The following is a 16,286-nucleotide window of genomic DNA, read 5'->3' as shown; positions in this document are numbered from 1 at the left end:
CTCAAATCTCTGTTTCCTCCATCATCAGCATCTGTAGCTGCTGCTTCGTCACACGTTTGTTCAGCTACTAACAATTAATCACCGTCAGCATCTTAATGAGATCGGAAAGTTTCATTTAGCAGATCAAATTATGGCAAAAATGATCATATCAATGACTATACTCCATTGATCTGTGGCCTGTTGTTCACTCAGCTGATTCTCCCTCCATCATCATCCTGTTGCTGCATCTCATTTCTACAAACATTTATAAACAAATAATATATGAATGCGTTACTATAAGGCTCCTGTTACCAGTTATAAATGTCAGTAACTCGTTAGTAAGACGATCTTGCCAAATAGTGAACCTGCATCAGTGTATGAAATCTGTTATAACTTGTTTATAATTGTTTGTTTATTATTATTATTATTATCATCATTATCCTGTGTGGTCTATCTGCTCATATCAGCTGCTTTCAGTCTTTTCCCGGCACGTGGTCAACTTCACGTTGAATGTTTACTTCCGCGCGGGTAGGACGAAGGGGAGGGAGAGAGCGCGAGGGCTACATGCGGCTCGTGGAGTCCTCAATGGCGGCGGGCACGCCCAGTGCGCGGGCACGTCGCAGAGAGTCAGTCACTTAGTCGTAATTAACTTCACCTTTAACAAAAAATAAATACAAAGCAAAGTGAAGGATTTAAGTGAATCTGCTGCTGATTAAAGAATAAAAGATTCTACTGGACACCAACTTTAAATGTTTGACATGATCATAAACAATAGGTCACGTGATGTAAAAATAATGGTATTAACACAGAAAGTGGGTTAGAGTCAAGTCCAGGAATCCCCCCCCCCCCCCCCCCCCCCCCCCCACAGTGTACATCACATCCAGCACGTCTCACACTTCGCTCTCTCATCGCACTTTCTCTCCTCCACCGTGAAGCAGCCGCGATGTGACCGGAAGTCTGTGGAAGGGCTTTCAAATTAAAAGCACGGCGAATCAACTAAGAGGGAGACCTGCTCATGATGGCTGGAAGAACAAAAGGTGAGTGGTTTTATGGGTCTCTCCTAAAAAAGCAACTGTGAAATGTTCATAATATAATTTTTATATATCTTGGTTCTGCAGAGCTGAACATGACATCTTCAACTAAAAGCACAAACCCTGAATGTCTTCATCTAGAACAGGATAAGAACAGCAGATCCAAAAATTTGAGAACCAAAAATGATTTTTTTTTTGTTTGACAGATTAATCACTTTAATCATGTATCAATCTAAATGACTGTTGATTCATTTAGTTAACTAATTACCAATAAATTATTCCTGCACTAAATTGCATCCTTCTGAAAGCTTACTATGCCAGCAGTTTTGAAAGTTGCGACTTCCTCCCATAATGAAACGGTGTCATTCATATATTTACTATTTGGTTTTATTATTTAGCATATTGGTTTTTCATTTTTACATACAAATTTCCTGCCAAGGTTCATTTTGACTTTTTCCACAGCCATAAGGAACATACATGAAAGCATATCAAACAAAACAGCAGACAAATAAACAAGTGGTATAAAATAAAGTTATTGTTTCACTTTATGAGATAATGGATAGGGACTATTCTCATTGGTCCTTAGAAAAAACAGGAGACCCAGGTGAGATGTAGAAGAAGGTGGTTTCCAGGTGTTAAAATCCCCATTAAAGATGAGATAAAATGACTTGTTTTACAAAGGAAACATTTCCAATACAAGCGGAACTGACTCTTATTTTGAAACGTGTAACCGGAAGTGTTGCGGGTGCACACCCGCTGACGTGACGCTGCTGCAGCCTCAATAAGAGCTCGGTGGAAACATGAAGTTGGACGCTGGATCGTTCAGTAACGATCTGATTTAACTTGGTGACTTTCAGCGGAGCTTCACTTCACTTCCGCTCAGCCTCCTGTCACACCTCAACTCCCGCCATCAGACTGAATTCACTCCAACATTGCCACAGCTGTTGAGATGCCTTTTATCGAGCACGTATCGGACGCGGACCTGGAGCGTTTGGCTCTGGAGCGGGTCGTCCCGGCCCTGCTGTCCCACGGGTTCTGCCATGTGGACGGTCTCCTCGGGCAGCTGGCCGGGGACGCGGTGCTGGAGCAGGTGAAGGAGATGCACCGGTCCGGGGCGCTGCAAGACGGCCGGCTGGCCGGCTCCGTCCGCGGCATCCACCGCAAGAGCATCCGCGGGGACAAGATCGCCTGGGTGAGCGGGTCGGAGCGCGGCTGCGAGGCGATCAGCTTCCTGCTCAACCTCATCGATAAGCTCATCTCCGTGTGCGCGAGCCGGCTCGGCAGCAAGGCGATCCGGGAGAGGTCAAAGGTAAGAGGGGCGATGTGGGTCAAGTTCAAGTCTGGACTTCAGGATGTCAGAGAGCAGGAAGAGTAAAGAAGCAGAGACAAAGTTTAATGTTTATTCATCTTATACCTTGTTCCTTTTACTCCATCACTCTCACTCTCCGTCACACACTGTTTTTATCACCATGGTGATTTTTCATTTGATTTTTTTCTGAATGAATTCTTTAAAAGAAAAGTCTCCAACCTTTTTAAGATAAAAAACTTAATTAAACCCCTCATTAATAATAATCCCCACAAAGCTGAAACACGTTTATTGTTTTGTCTCATAATAAGTTTCATACGTCTCATATACAAATATAATATATGGACATATATTGAATTTCCATGTACATATGAAATAAAAGCAAATGTAAAAAATGTTAGTTAGAAATTGTACTAATTTCGTATATTAACATTCATGTCAAGCCCATTCAAATATGTATGTTTATATTGTAGACATATGTTACATAGATATATGTCCATCCCAAAGCCTGTCAGTATGTTGTATTATATAAGGTAGAGAAATTAACAACGAAAATATATAAAAACATGTAAAATGTTATATTGTTTCATTAAACGTCCATGTATAAATTAAATATATATAATTAATATATGTGATTGCCACATCTTATACCATATAAAAAATCATCACACAGATATTTTTAATATGAATACATATACAAATTTTACTATGGGTATTTTATATATGTTATAAACCTATATATTCAGGGTGTACATATATGATAATGATATAGGGACATACATGTCATATATTACATATCTGGACTGATAAACATGATGAACTTACAGAATATGATGCGTCGCTTTAGTTTATACAACACTCTGGTAAAGTGGTTAAAATCATCGCTGAGCTGCAACATGTACATCAATGCACCACTTTAATAATCCATAGAAATAATATGTGATAGGAAAACATTTTCTGCACCATCAGTACTTTTAATTATTTAATTACATTTTGCTTAAATATAATGACGTATTTTCTGATTAAATAGAATATATTAACAAACAGAAATCCTAAAGCAAAGGACAATAAGTTATTAAAGTACACATCACATGAAGCGCAGCAACTTTACGGCTTCACACAAGCTGTGTAGAATAGAATCTGTATATTGCATGTGTGCATCGGCATTAATTCATATTATTTGCAAGAAAGAACTTAAACAGCATTTTTCTTCAAACAAAATGTTGGTTCACCAAACGTCTCTAAATACAGAGTTTCCTTAAAGGCGCCGCTCGGCTCCACAGGTGTGTCTCTCTGGCTGATTAGACTGAATCTGTCATGGTGGGAGTTCACTCCATCATCTGCAGAGACAGTCTGTTCACAGCTCTGAGACGAGCTGCAGTCCTGAGGTAATTAGATCACCTGTGTGGGAGGACCAGAGGTGCGCTGGCCCTTTAAGGAGTTCATTATGTCAGCAGAAAAATAGGAACACATGTTTAAGGTGTTGATCAGTCCCTCCAGGAAGTCGCGATGGCAATAATTAACACAAATCCAACCAATCCCTGTGAATTCTGCCCGACCCTCCATTTCTGTCCAATCACTGCAACTTTTGCAATTTTTATTTGCTTTATTAAAGCAGTGGATCATGATCGGTGGCCGATCAATCGGGGCCACATCCATAGTTTGACCAATTTATAGGAACTTTGGTTTTTGCAGTTTCGCAAAAAGAAAAAGTTTTTGAGGTGGTCTGCTGGTCTGGACTCCAGCTGCTCATGTAGGCGACACCAAATTAGAGGACTTCCTGTTTTGTTGACGGTTGAGGATCCGTAGTGTCACACGGTGCAACACACTTCATCTGGGGCAAGATCCAAACGCCCTGCGTTGGAAAGCAGAGACTGATACACTCATCGTTCCTCCTCACGCCTCGTCGGTCTCATGTGGAAACACAGTGAAACCACCTTCCTGTTCTCTGCGACGTTCAGGCCCTTCAGCGGCAGTCCAGGGACCCGGTCTGGGCCCTGAGCCAAGGCTTCAGAAACCAGGAAGGACAGGAAACTCAGCGGTTTGGTCGTCTTGGTGTTTTCTGTGGTGATTAATCACCGGACAGACGTGATGAGGCCGTGCAGTCTGGGGATGGATACCTGGATCCAGGTGCTTACTGAGACTATTTACCGCTAAAATCTGCTTCCTGTTCCGGGGAAAGATACAGGAGGGAGGTTTTTAGAATATGAACACGTGTGTCTGCAGACAGAAGAATATTGTATTTCTGTAAGTTGCTCATACAAACATTTATTAGATGTTTATATCCGTCTTCTAAAAGGTAAACAGGAGGTTAAGTGAAGTGTTACCAAAATAAATGTATACACTTTACAGCTTTTATTTTGGAGTGCAGACCTTCATCTTCAGATCGTAAAGCAGAGCAGCCTCCTACACAAATATAATATATGTACATATATTGAATTTCCATATACAATATGGAAAATATATAAAGTATAAAGTAAAAATATACAATAAAAATAATATTTAAAATAAAAGCGCATATAAAAATGATATAACAATTTCATATATTGACATATACTGTATACAAATATGTATGTTTATGTGTATATGCTTATATTGTAGATATATATCCTGTTAATATATATTGATATATAAACGGTGGCGTCCAAAAGTTTGAGACGTGTTTAAAATGAATTAGAAATTCTTTTTTTTTTTTAAAGAAAGAAAAAACTATTCTTGCATATATAATGTTTGTTGTTTTAATAAACTTGCATACATAAATTAAATAAATGTTAACATGTTATACCATATAGAAATTCATCATATAGCTATTTTTAGTATTTCATGTATGTTATTAACTTATATCTTCATAAATCCAGAGGATTTATACACGTGATAATAATATATATAATCATCGCTCTTTATATAGAGACACAAATGTCATATATTACATTTCTGTGTGGGAGGGTTCAGTAGGTGAAGAACAAATACTCTCATCCCTCAGACATATTATAACTGTTCATCAGAGCTGCAGAGATGAATCCTAATCAATTAATCAATTATTCAAGTAGTGGATTTACAGAAGATTAAGTGGCAACTGTACTGCGTCAAAAACTGATCCTGCTGCTTCCAGCTTTAAATGTCACGTTTTGTTAATAATAATTCATTAAATCAAGAAAATACTCTGCAGATGGTCAATAATGAAAATATTAGTTAGTTGCAGCGTTTTTGCTTTGATGGAAATGTATATTAGCTTTTGATCATGATTAGTTTCTGTGTCATTTCCTGTTTTGGTCCTGAAGAGAAACTTTACATGTTTTACGTGTTGGTTTGTCTCCACTGGATTTTTACTTCCTGTTTAAATTGACGTTTGTTGTTATTTTTTATCTCACGTTACGGGGATGTAAGAGGCTGCAGGTCCAGCTGCTCAATCTGACTCTAATTGTTTCATTTCCAAAAGTTAAATATCATTTAGTTTTTGTCTCGTTTTATCGAGGAAAACTTGTTGTTGCTGTAGTTTTTGTAAGACTGAGATGATATGATGAAAGACAGAGGAGGAAAAACAAACTGTGTTTGTCACACACACACACACACACACACACACACACACACACACACACACACACCTGTTCATGAGAGCTCATAGAGGCATGCAGACATTCTCACGTACACACTCTCCCACTTATTCAATTATTCACTCTCTCACTCCTCCACGCTCAGTCATGCTCTCTCGCCCGCTCAACCACACACACACTCACTGATGTACAGTATCCTGACTTCCCTTAAACACACAGACACACACACAGACACATACACCATCATCATCATCATCATCATACAACGTGAAAGTATGTGGTGAGGAGGGCTGGGCACATATTACACACATATTCCCAGCATGCAGTGCAGTCTACAGTGAGCCCTTATCACACGTGTCTGTGTGTTATCAGATGGGACTTCTTAAAAAACAGCTTAGCCCACTTACAATAGGAACACACACACACACACACACACACACACAGGTATCTGCAGACGGTGCAGGAGAATAAACATAACAACGATGCAGGATAAGAAGTTATTGTCTGGAGAACAGAACAATCTTTTAATAACGGCTGGTTTTAAGGCTCAGTTTCTGAATACAGGCTGTGTGCATTTCTCTGTGGACTGAGGCTTTGATACTTTCACAGTATTAATATAGAAGCTAGAGCTGATCTATAATCACACTACACATGGACACACACCTTTACACTGGAGGAGCTTTCACACTAAAACAACTTTAAAGGAAAGAACATGTTCATATTTAGGTTTAGGTATCGTTAAGATTTTACCCTAACTCCCAGCTAATCCAAAAATTATCAAAGAGGAGGGGCGTGTGGAGCTGAGACCCCCACCTGTCCCTCAAAGAGGCCACGCCCTCAATCCTCCATAACTTTAGTCCTTAGCAAAATATAAACATCTGAGTTATATAAACAGGTGAGTTATATAAACAGGTGAGTTATATAAACAGGTGAGTTATATAAACAGGTGTCATGAAGGAGGAAATCATCTGTAGAGACCAGAACAGTTTCTGTACCAGGCTGTAAACATGTTTATTTCTGCTGTAAAGACATTTTAACATGGGAGTCTATGGGACTGACTCTGTTGAGCTCTTCTTCACCCAGACGACCTTCAGACACAGTGACGGACGAGTTAAAGAGAGGGATCCAAGGATTGTATGAAGAGTTGTAATGTTTGTTTTTTAACTCTGATGTTGGACAAAGAAAAACATAAAATCCTCACATTTGAGAAGCACCCAATCGTCAAGTTAATTAATTGATTAATGAATCTTTGTGGCTAAAGATCGGATTTTGGAGATTGTTTTATTCCAACAGTTTTAAGATAAAACTCTTTAATAAGTCACAAGAAAAAAAGCAAAAAACAGAGAAAGAAATGTAATTCTGTGTCGCAGAAATGTTTTTTAATCTTCTTTCCTCTGCTGTGAGTCACCGCGTGACCTTTCACATTTATCTTGTGACCCACTGGGGGTCCCGACCCCTCAGGTTGAGAACCCCAGTGTTGAGGTGGAGGAGTCCTGGTGGTTGCAGTGGGTCCAGACTGCAGCCTCACGCTCCTCACGTAGCTCTGTCATTAAACTGTCAGCAGGCTGGAAACCTGCCAAACCCCTGCACAGACCTCACTGCACTCCCACAATCCCTCTCTCTCCCTCCCCCCTCCCTCCCTCCCTCCCTCCCTCCCCCTCCTTCTCTCTAATAGAAAGATAAGATAAAGTTTCAACTCCAAACGGCTCTCGGAGGCGTTTTGTTTTCCAGAGTATCATTTCCTCTGCGCCCAGCCCTCCTGTCTCACCACATACTTTCAGGTTGTATGATGATGATGACGATGATGGTGTGTGTGTGTGTGTGTGTGTGTGTGTGTGTGTGTGTGTGTGTACGTGCCTCAGTGGTGGCGTGAGTTGCTTCCCCTCAGTTCAAGCTGCCTGTGGTTTTCAGAGCAGGTCTTTCACTCTTAATCTGGGGGGGGGGGGGGGGGGCAGCTCTGGAGTCGCTCGCACGCTGGGGGCTCGACTCCCCCACCCTCCCCGCCAATCATCCCCTTTTCACATTAAGAGCATCCAAAAGGGAGGGGAAGTAAACACAGACGTCAGGTGGGGGGGGTGGGCGGGTTGTTGTTGTTGTTGTCTACGCCGTGACCTTCCTGTATGAAGTGGTGTGTTGATGATCGTACAGAAGAGGAAGTGAACAGGATGTGAGATTTTACGGAGCGTGCAGAGGCGTGGAGCTCCATGCACGTCTTCATTTCACAATAAAAGAAGGGGGGGGGGGTTGGTGATGATGTGGCTGCAGGTGATGCTGCTGGAGTCAGCACAGACCGAGCATCTGTGTAAACACGTACGTCATAATAAATGCATGAGTGGAGAGGGCTGCGTGCGATCTGTGTGTCAGCGTCGGGGTCAGGTGGCGGCACTGACATCCCATGATGCAGTTTGGTGTAAATCATTGTCGTTGCCTCTTTAACGAGGCGTAATCTTCCGTCACTGGTGAATGTTGTCACATGAATGTGGAGTAAACGGTTTCTGAGAAATCTTTATTTCATTAAATATAACAGTCAGTGCCAGAGACCAGCAGACGGGTCAGAACCGTTAGCTAGTTAGCATCTTTTATTTGTGTATGTTGTTTGTTAGCTTGTAACTGGCAGTGGCTGACACAGTGTTAGCGGTTGTGCTAATGCTAACTCTCTCTCTATCTGTACTGACAAGGTTTCAGGTGCATTTAGCCCCGCCCCCCGTCCCCACCAGCTGACAGGATTGGTTCTTTAGGTCTGTGACGTATGAAACTCTGACTGTCTGAATCTGTGTTTATGAGACTGTGATTGGTTCACTGCAGGTCAAGGTGGAAACACTCAGTCATGGTGTTGATGGTTATTTCATCATCATGAGTCTGTGTTATATAAAAACATCATGTGGATGTTAACGAGGTGAAACACTTGGTTTTCATTTAAATATCTTTTATCATGGATATTAATCTTTCAATAGTTAAACAAAACTTGATTTTCCTCGAGTGTCGTCGTCTTCATCCATTTATCTTCAATAATTATTTTCTCCTCGTATTTTTCAGTCCTAATCTTTATAAATTATGGTTTGAATTTGGCTGCAGAGTTTTTATCATCAGTGAACTCCTGAACTCTGTTAAAGCCTGATGAAGCTCCGTCACATCTTCACACCGGAGCCATGAAAACACTCATATGAAGCCATAGCAGTGAAATGACCAGCGGTGACCTCACAGGGGGGGTTGTGTGTGTGTGTGTGTGTGTGTGTGTGTGTGTGTGTGTGTGGATCAGCTGGTGGTGGCGGCGGCCGCTCTGTGTTTTTCCTGGAAGGAAACTCTCAGTTTGAGCCTTTGTTGACTTTGACACAGTCTCTTGTCTGATAATCGTCTGCTGGTTTCGGCTTATCAGACGCTTCCTGTTTGGGTCGCAAGGTCACGGTGCTGCAGGGAGGGGACGCAGGGAAACCCCCACCAAAGTTGCTAAAACATGTTTTTGTGGATGGACGATTGAGTAGAATTTAATAAATTAAATTAATTGAATTAATTCAATAGTGACAGGACAAGTTAAGGGCAGAAAAAAGAAGGACAAAATGTACAAACATTTAAATTAAAACAATATAAATCATATAAATCTAAATGGTTTTTTATTTGTGATTTTCTTTTCTGTATAAAATAACAACAAAGCTTTTTAATAAAGCTTTCAGTGTCATCTCATGGTCTTCTTCAGTTCATAAAATAAACATCATCCACTGAGGAAGACCCTGAGATGCTGTAGAAAGCTCCTGAAAAAGCTAACCCAGGTAGCAAAATGAAACTTCCAGTTCAGCTGGAAGAGTTTCTGTGTGTGCGCCAGAATTGGTCCAGATGTGGAGGTAGCGTCTGGTGATCGTGCCGTATGTGGGCCAGATCTGAGCCGGAAGCTGAGTTTAGATTTTGTCAAATTCTGATCTTGACTTTAATTTGAAATATATGTTCAAACCTGTGACGTAAACAAACCTTTAAACAGCATCTGAAGACACTAAAAACTTTAGTTGTTGTTCGCGCGTGTAAAAGAAGAGCTGTCAATCATCCTGAGTCACAACAGGTGGTGGGCGGGGCTACAGTCTGATTGACACCATGAGTCTTAAAGCAGATTTCTGAGTCTTCACAGAGGCGTTCAGGCTGCGACTACAAACGTGGCCGATCCAGTTTCCTCCAAACACTGACCAGCTGCACGTACACACACACACACACAGACACACACACACACACACACACACACACACACACAGAGGCATGCAGCAAACATGAACATGCATGCATGCAATTTGTGTACGTGCAACTGAATCCGTAGGCACCTAACCACAACACACACCCATGATCTTCCTCAAGACATATTAGGAAATAACCACACACACACACACACACACACATACACACACACACACACACACACACACACACACACACACACACACACACACACAAGCACATACACACACACACACAGGAAGTTTATGTAATGTCAAAATTACTTCAACATCATCTTCAGCAGTTTGATGCGACAGTTCGTCCAAACTTTTACAAAACTCTTCTTCTACAACTTTTTTTCCTCTTAATTTTCCCGCCTCTTCAGTCTCCGTCCCTGTTGATGATGACTTCATTTCTTTCTTGTTGTTTCGTCTACAGCACGACTTCTAACTCTTCCAAGAAATACTAGAGGGGCAGAGCCAGGGGACATTTTTAAATGACGCACCTGTTCCACTTCGCTTTTAATGAGCTCTGAGAGTTTTTCTGTTTTTTATTTATTTTAAATGTTTTAGTCTTAAATGATTTCCCTGTTTTAACTCTTTTATATTTGTTGTTGTTGTTGTTGTTGTTGTTGTTGTTGTTGTTGTTGTTGTTGTTGTTGTTGCGTGGTGTTTCAGTTCTGCAGCGCCTCACTGAAACTCTGTAATGTAACTCTGAGGTCTCATGACTTGTCTCTTGTCTGTGTGTTCAGGCCATGGTGGCGTGTTACCCGGGAAACGGCGCCGGTTACGTCAAACACGTGGACAACCCCAACTCTGACGGACGCTGCATCACCTGCATCTACTACCTCAACAAGAACTGGAACGCCACGGTGCGTTTAGGGACCCGACTCTGATCTGATATTCACATTCTGTCTGTCTGAGGTCGACGTGACCTCTGACCTGCAGTTACTCGTTTGTTATTCAGGTTCAGGAATTGAAAGACGCGATTACAGTTCAGATTTGGAAACTTCCTGTCTGACGGGAAAAAGGAAAAAGTTTATGACTTTGATCCGTTTGTAAAACACATGATGATGATATTGATTTAAACAGTTTGATGATGTCAGACTGACAGAAATCACAGACACTCTCTTAAAAGCTTTGATCAATGAAGTCATGATGCAGAAGGAACAACGCTAAAAAATAAAATAAAAGATTTGGTGTCTGTGTTTAATCTTAAATTTGATAATAATCTCCAGATGTCACATCAAGAACATCTGGCTTTGTAAAGTAGTTCCCTCTGATGTGACAATCAGCTGACCTGTGTTGTTGTTGTTGTTGTTGTTGTTGTGTATCAGGAGCACGGTGGCGTCCTCAGGATCTTTCCTGAAGGGAAATCCTACGTGGCCGACATCAAACCGCTTTTTGACCGGCTGCTCTTCTTCTGGTCCGACCGCAGGAACCCGCACGAGGTGCAGCCCTCCTACTCCACCAGGTAACCAATCAGTCAACCGACCGACCAATCAATCAATCAGCCCATTAATCAGTCAGTTGCTGATCCTGACCAATGACAGGAGGTTTGTGTGGTTCACACTGAGACGACGACAGTGTCTTTATTTTTGGTTTTAACGTGTTAAACATCCTCCATTTCATTTTCATATCTTCAATCGGGGATTATTGATTCATTGATTGATCATCTTTTGTGAACTGATCTGAATACAAGACTTCTTTAAAACAACAGCTTCTTTTTAACGATACTTCACTTTTGAATTGAAGTAACAGAAACAAAATCATAGTGTAAAAAGTCCTGAAAGCTCATGTATAAAGAAGTAAAGCACAGAAACACAGGAGACAGAAAACCTCCATCTACAGGAAACTGGCTCCACCTGCTGGTGTGAGTGTGTAATAACATCCACATGTCATTTTCAGAACAGCAGCATTTTATTATGGAGTATGGATGTGTCTGGTCCCCCCCTTCCTCTTTACAATTGAGCGCTTCAAATCAAATATGGCCGACTTAGAAACCCAGTCTTGTTCTGTCACTGCAGAAAGTCATGACGGTCGCTGACTCTGATGTGATCAAATACATAAAGAGACTTGGTGTTTTCATGTGTTATCAGAGTGAAAAGATGATTTTGTCCAAACTTGAACAACAACACAGGATCGAGACCGGAGAGTTTATCTGTGGCCAGTTTAAAAAAACATCCAGTGCAGGAAAAAGTAAAAAGCCTAAAGAGATCTGATCCCTGCACAGAAATACTGAAACCAGAGGAGGAAGTCAAACAGACGTAAACACACACACAGGAAACTGACTTTCAAATTAAAACCCAGAGCTTCAGTAAACATCAGTGTTGTGGTTTGTGTTCCAGGTACGCCATCACAGTCTGGTATTTTGATTCTGAGGAGAGAGCCGAGGCCAAGAGGCGCTTCAGAGACTTGACAGGTACACACACACACACACACACACACACACACACACACACACACACACACACACACAGACACACACACACACACACACACAGGAGAAATCCTTGTTAATTTTGATTCAGCAGCCACTTCCTCTGAGATACATATTAAAAATGTTCTGTGTAGTGGAGGTCGGTCGTCGTGGCAGCAGGTCAGCGTTCCTCCGTGTCCCTTCATGTTCATGTGTCTGGTGTGTTTCAGCGTCCTCTGGGCAGCAGGGCAGCAGCTCCGGCTGACTGTGAGGAAACGTCGCCACCTGGTGTTCGTCACCTTGAACTGCAGGACGACAGGATTCAGCCTCTCACACCTTCTGGAAAAGCAAAACAAAAGAAAGTATCTTCACTCTGTCCTGGACTCCGGAGGAGTCGAGAGGGTTTTTAATTCTTCAGCAGATGAATTTGAATCCCCTCCTCGCTCCGACCGGCGTCCAGGCCGGAGAGAACGACCCGCCTGCGCCGCGCTGAGCGCCGCTGAAACCTGATGAACGATGAGTTCAGGTGACCGGCAGCTGCTCGGGACTTTTCCTGCTTTTGTGCAACACTCTGTCTCTGCTGATTCCTACTGGAGGGAAACAGCGGACTGCACCTTTAAGCTTCGCCTTCACCTCGCTTCAAAGAAGACGGAGGAGGAGAGACGGCGAGCGTTCATCAACGTTAACAGACAGAGAGAAACTAGAGACATGATGCCTTCAGGGCTGTGGGACAGAAACGTTTCATGCTGCAGCATGTTCTTAATAATTCTCTAGAATGAGAAGCGGGGCGTCATGTGTTCAGTGATGGAGGAACAGCAGAGAACTGTTTACCAGTAAATGAAATGAACTATATTATTAATACATGAGTGGAAAACACGAACACAGGCCAGTGGTGATGAAATGACACAGAGAGGTGGAGTCAGTTCAAGAGCGTCAGAAACCAACAACACAACATGAGCATTCAGTCAGCAGCTCTGGGTATCGAACCTTCGGAGGATGTGTTTTAGTGATTAGTGTCAGTGCTAAATACTAATGAGTGACCACATTTACTCCAGTGCTGTTCTTAGTGCCGTTTTCAGGAACTTGTTCTGCACCTACTTCACTACATTATCTGACAACTGATACAACTCAAGCGACTGGACTGAGGGTCGGATGGAGCAGAACTGAAGGTGTTTAGGTCCCAGAAGGTTCTGATTCAGGTCGATTAACGGGCCAACTGGACAGTGTGACGTTTAAAGGTCTAAAGTTCAACAAGATATTCTCCCTTAACTCCACGTGAAACAGATTCAACATTTATTAAGGCACGTTTAAACGTTTAAACATGAAGCAGAAAAGCAGAATGTGAAACCAAGTCAAGACAATATTTTATTATGTTGATGAGAAACAGGAATCAATGTACATTCAGCATTGATCATGAACTGACATGTTTACACTGAAATCAGCTGTTTTTCTTTTGTTAAATGCAGTTATTGATTATTGGATCTCCATCAGTTTGCTGGTCATCATGGCTACACACAAAGTCACAATAATAAACTCAATGATGTAAAATGACTCAGTATCAATAAAAACAAATATAAAGATCAGAAAAGGAGTGAAATCATTTTTCACACATGAAAAGGTCGACGACAGAAAGAAGAAGAAGCAAATAGTGAAACTACAGAAGAAGAAAACAGAAATAAAAATAAAAATAAAGGAAGCTTTGGAATAATGAGACAGCAGGAGGACAGGTGCAGTTTAAGAGGTTAAATTCACTGACTTTTCCCTTTAAGAAATAAACAACATTATAAATATAATCATCCTCTTTATCTCTAACTGCTCTGTCCCACTGTCACAGAGACCTTCAGTGGTAACACCTTCACTTTATCCTCAGTGTTAATGAATGGAAACACCTTGTGAGTGAAAGTGTGTGTGAAGGTGTGTATGTGTGTGTCAGTATCAGGATCAGAGAACGACAGTTTTCCTCTGTTCCAGTCCAGATTCACTCTGATCCTCTGGAGCTTCTTCTTCACTGAGAGATCAACGGATGAAGCTGAAGGTGACCGTGCTGAGTATTTATCTCTATAGAACCATATACTCCATAATCCAGACCGTATGTTTCTCTTCCTCTGGACAGACTCTTCTAACACACCCAGTCCCCAGTATATACTGTCTCCAACCTCGACGTCCCAGCTGTGAGTCCCTGTGTCAAAACCCTCAGAGCCCAGGACAGAGCAGCAGTAAGAACTAATCCTCTCTGGATTGTCAGGAAGCTTCTGTCTCTCTCCTTGTCTCACTCTGGTCAGATCTTCAGACAGGATTAGTTCTGGACCAGCAGTGTTTGGGTCCAGAACCACAGGACTGTAGGAGACCACGTCCTTCATCTTGTTCCAGATGTTGAAGGTCAGGTTGCCCAGGTGTTTGGCCTGGTCTATCAGAGCTCCTGAGCCCAGCTGGTGATCCTCCAGCAGGGGGCGCTGCTGGACTCTGTCCACTGCAGCCTTGTAGCTGAGCAGGAATGAGACGTCTTCAGCTCTCAGCTCGTCCTCTGTGGCTCTGACTGTGTCTGAAAGAGCTGCTATCTCTCTGCTCAGAGCCTCCATCTTCTCCTTCATCACCTGACTCTTCTGCTCCTCTTCCTCCCTCAGTGCAGCCATCCTGGCCTCCTCTTCCTCTTCTAGAAACTGGTGAAGCTTCTTAAACTGCTCCTTGATCTGCGTCTCTGTGTGTCGGGCCTGGACCTTAATGTGTTCTGCTGTTTGATCAAACTTCACTTTAACTTGTTTAAAGCCCTTTAACTTCTTCTTTAAGGGCTCCAGAGTTTCCTGAAGCTTCTTCTTGTGTTGTGGAGCAGCTTCAATGATGGGTCTGAATCTGTGGTCGGTGTGTGTTTCTGAGTCTCTGCAGACGAGACACACTGGCTGCTGATGGTCCAGACAGAAGAGTTTGAGTTTCTCAGAGTGCAGACTGCAGAGAGCCTCTGAAGATCTCTGCTCTCTCTCCTGTAAGAAGGCCTCACACAGGTTCTTCAACACCAGGTTACAAGGTGGTTCATATTTTGAAGTTCTCTTACAAACTGGACACGGTCGATCTGGTTTCTCTCTCCACCAGCTCTGCAGACAGTCTTTACAGAAGCTGTGGCTGCAGGACAGAACAACAGGATCTCTAAAGACCTCATGACAGACCGGACAGCAGAGATCCTCCTCTGGTCTGGAAGCCATTTAGTCCCTGAGAGAAGCTGCAAACACAGCAGACAGAAAGTACAGTCAGTCATGGCTCCCCTCCCCCCTCTACTAACTTCACTGAGGTTTACTTTCACTCTGAGTCCAGGTGTTTGTCAAACTCACCTTCAGTGTGTGGAGTGTCAGCAGGTGGAAGCAGCAGTGTTGTAGCTGGACTCTCTCAGAGGAAGCTGTTAGTTTGATCTGAAGGTGAATCTGATCGTCTGTTCTTCAGTCTGTGTCTCTTTACTGACGAAGAACAAACTGTTCCCTGGTTTGTCTCAGGTGAGACAGGTGAGGGTGGAGCTGTGTCAAACCCTTTCTGATAAATGCTCTTGCTTCACCTGTAGAACAGCTTGAGTTTCATTCCAGAGTTTTGATTCATTGTTGGAAACACTTGGTGCAGCAGCTCTGTTTTGTTTCTGTTATCAAACATCTTAATGTGTAAAGTCAGAAGAAACTAAATCTGTCAGATAAATGTGATGCAGTAAAAAGTCAAATATAACTCGCTGAAATGTGGAGTAGAAACATGAAGAGGCATCAGAAGGAAATAGTCAAGGAAAGTACGAGGATTTCAAACTTGCAGTACTCCAGTAAATGTACT

The 16,286-nt window shown here is 42.3% G+C and overlaps 2 protein-coding genes across 2 annotated transcripts; one reads left to right on the top strand and one right to left on the bottom strand.

Moving 5' to 3' along the window:
- Positions 1-1,429: 1,429 nt before the first annotated feature.
- On the top strand, positions 1,430-14,076 carry egln3 (egl-9 family hypoxia-inducible factor 3). Its single transcript, XM_056393982.1, has 5 exons — positions 1,430-2,319; positions 10,819-10,938; positions 11,404-11,540; positions 12,415-12,488; positions 12,716-14,076. Exons 1-5 carry the CDS (start codon positions 1,960-1,962, stop codon positions 12,748-12,750), a joined length of 726 nt encoding a protein of 241 aa, XP_056249957.1. The 5' UTR covers positions 1,430-1,959; the 3' UTR covers positions 12,751-14,076.
- On the bottom strand, positions 13,833-15,959 carry LOC130180448 (nuclear factor 7, brain-like). Its single transcript, XM_056393981.1, has 2 exons — positions 15,809-15,959; positions 13,833-15,699 (listed from the first exon to the last, which is right to left on the bottom strand). Exon 2 carries the CDS (start codon positions 15,680-15,682, stop codon positions 14,294-14,296), a length of 1,389 nt encoding a protein of 462 aa, XP_056249956.1. The 5' UTR covers positions 15,683-15,699; positions 15,809-15,959; the 3' UTR covers positions 13,833-14,293.
- Positions 15,960-16,286: the final 327 nt, after the last annotated feature.

This window comes from Seriola aureovittata, chromosome 13 (assembly GCF_021018895.1).
Source record: "Seriola aureovittata isolate HTS-2021-v1 ecotype China chromosome 13, ASM2101889v1, whole genome shotgun sequence".
NCBI lineage: Eukaryota > Metazoa > Chordata > Actinopteri > Carangiformes > Carangidae > Seriola > Seriola aureovittata.
Note: the sequence above shows the minus strand (reverse complement) of the source record. Positions and strands in the feature narration are given on the sequence as shown.

Coding starts and splice junctions, on each gene's coding strand:
- egln3 (XM_056393982.1), top strand. CDS start 1,960: ATGCCTTTTATCGAGCACGTATCGGACGCGGACCTGGAGCGTTTGGCT. Junction 2,320..10,818: donor CGATCCGGGAGAGGTCAAAG/GTAAGAGGGGCG, acceptor CTGTGTGTTCAG/GCCATGGTGGCGTGTTACCC. Junction 11,541..12,414: donor CAGCCCTCCTACTCCACCAG/GTAACCAATCAG, acceptor TTTGTGTTCCAG/GTACGCCATCACAGTCTGGT.
- LOC130180448 (XM_056393981.1), bottom strand. CDS start 15,682: ATGGCTTCCAGACCAGAGGAGGATCTCTGCTGTCCGGTCTGTCATGAG.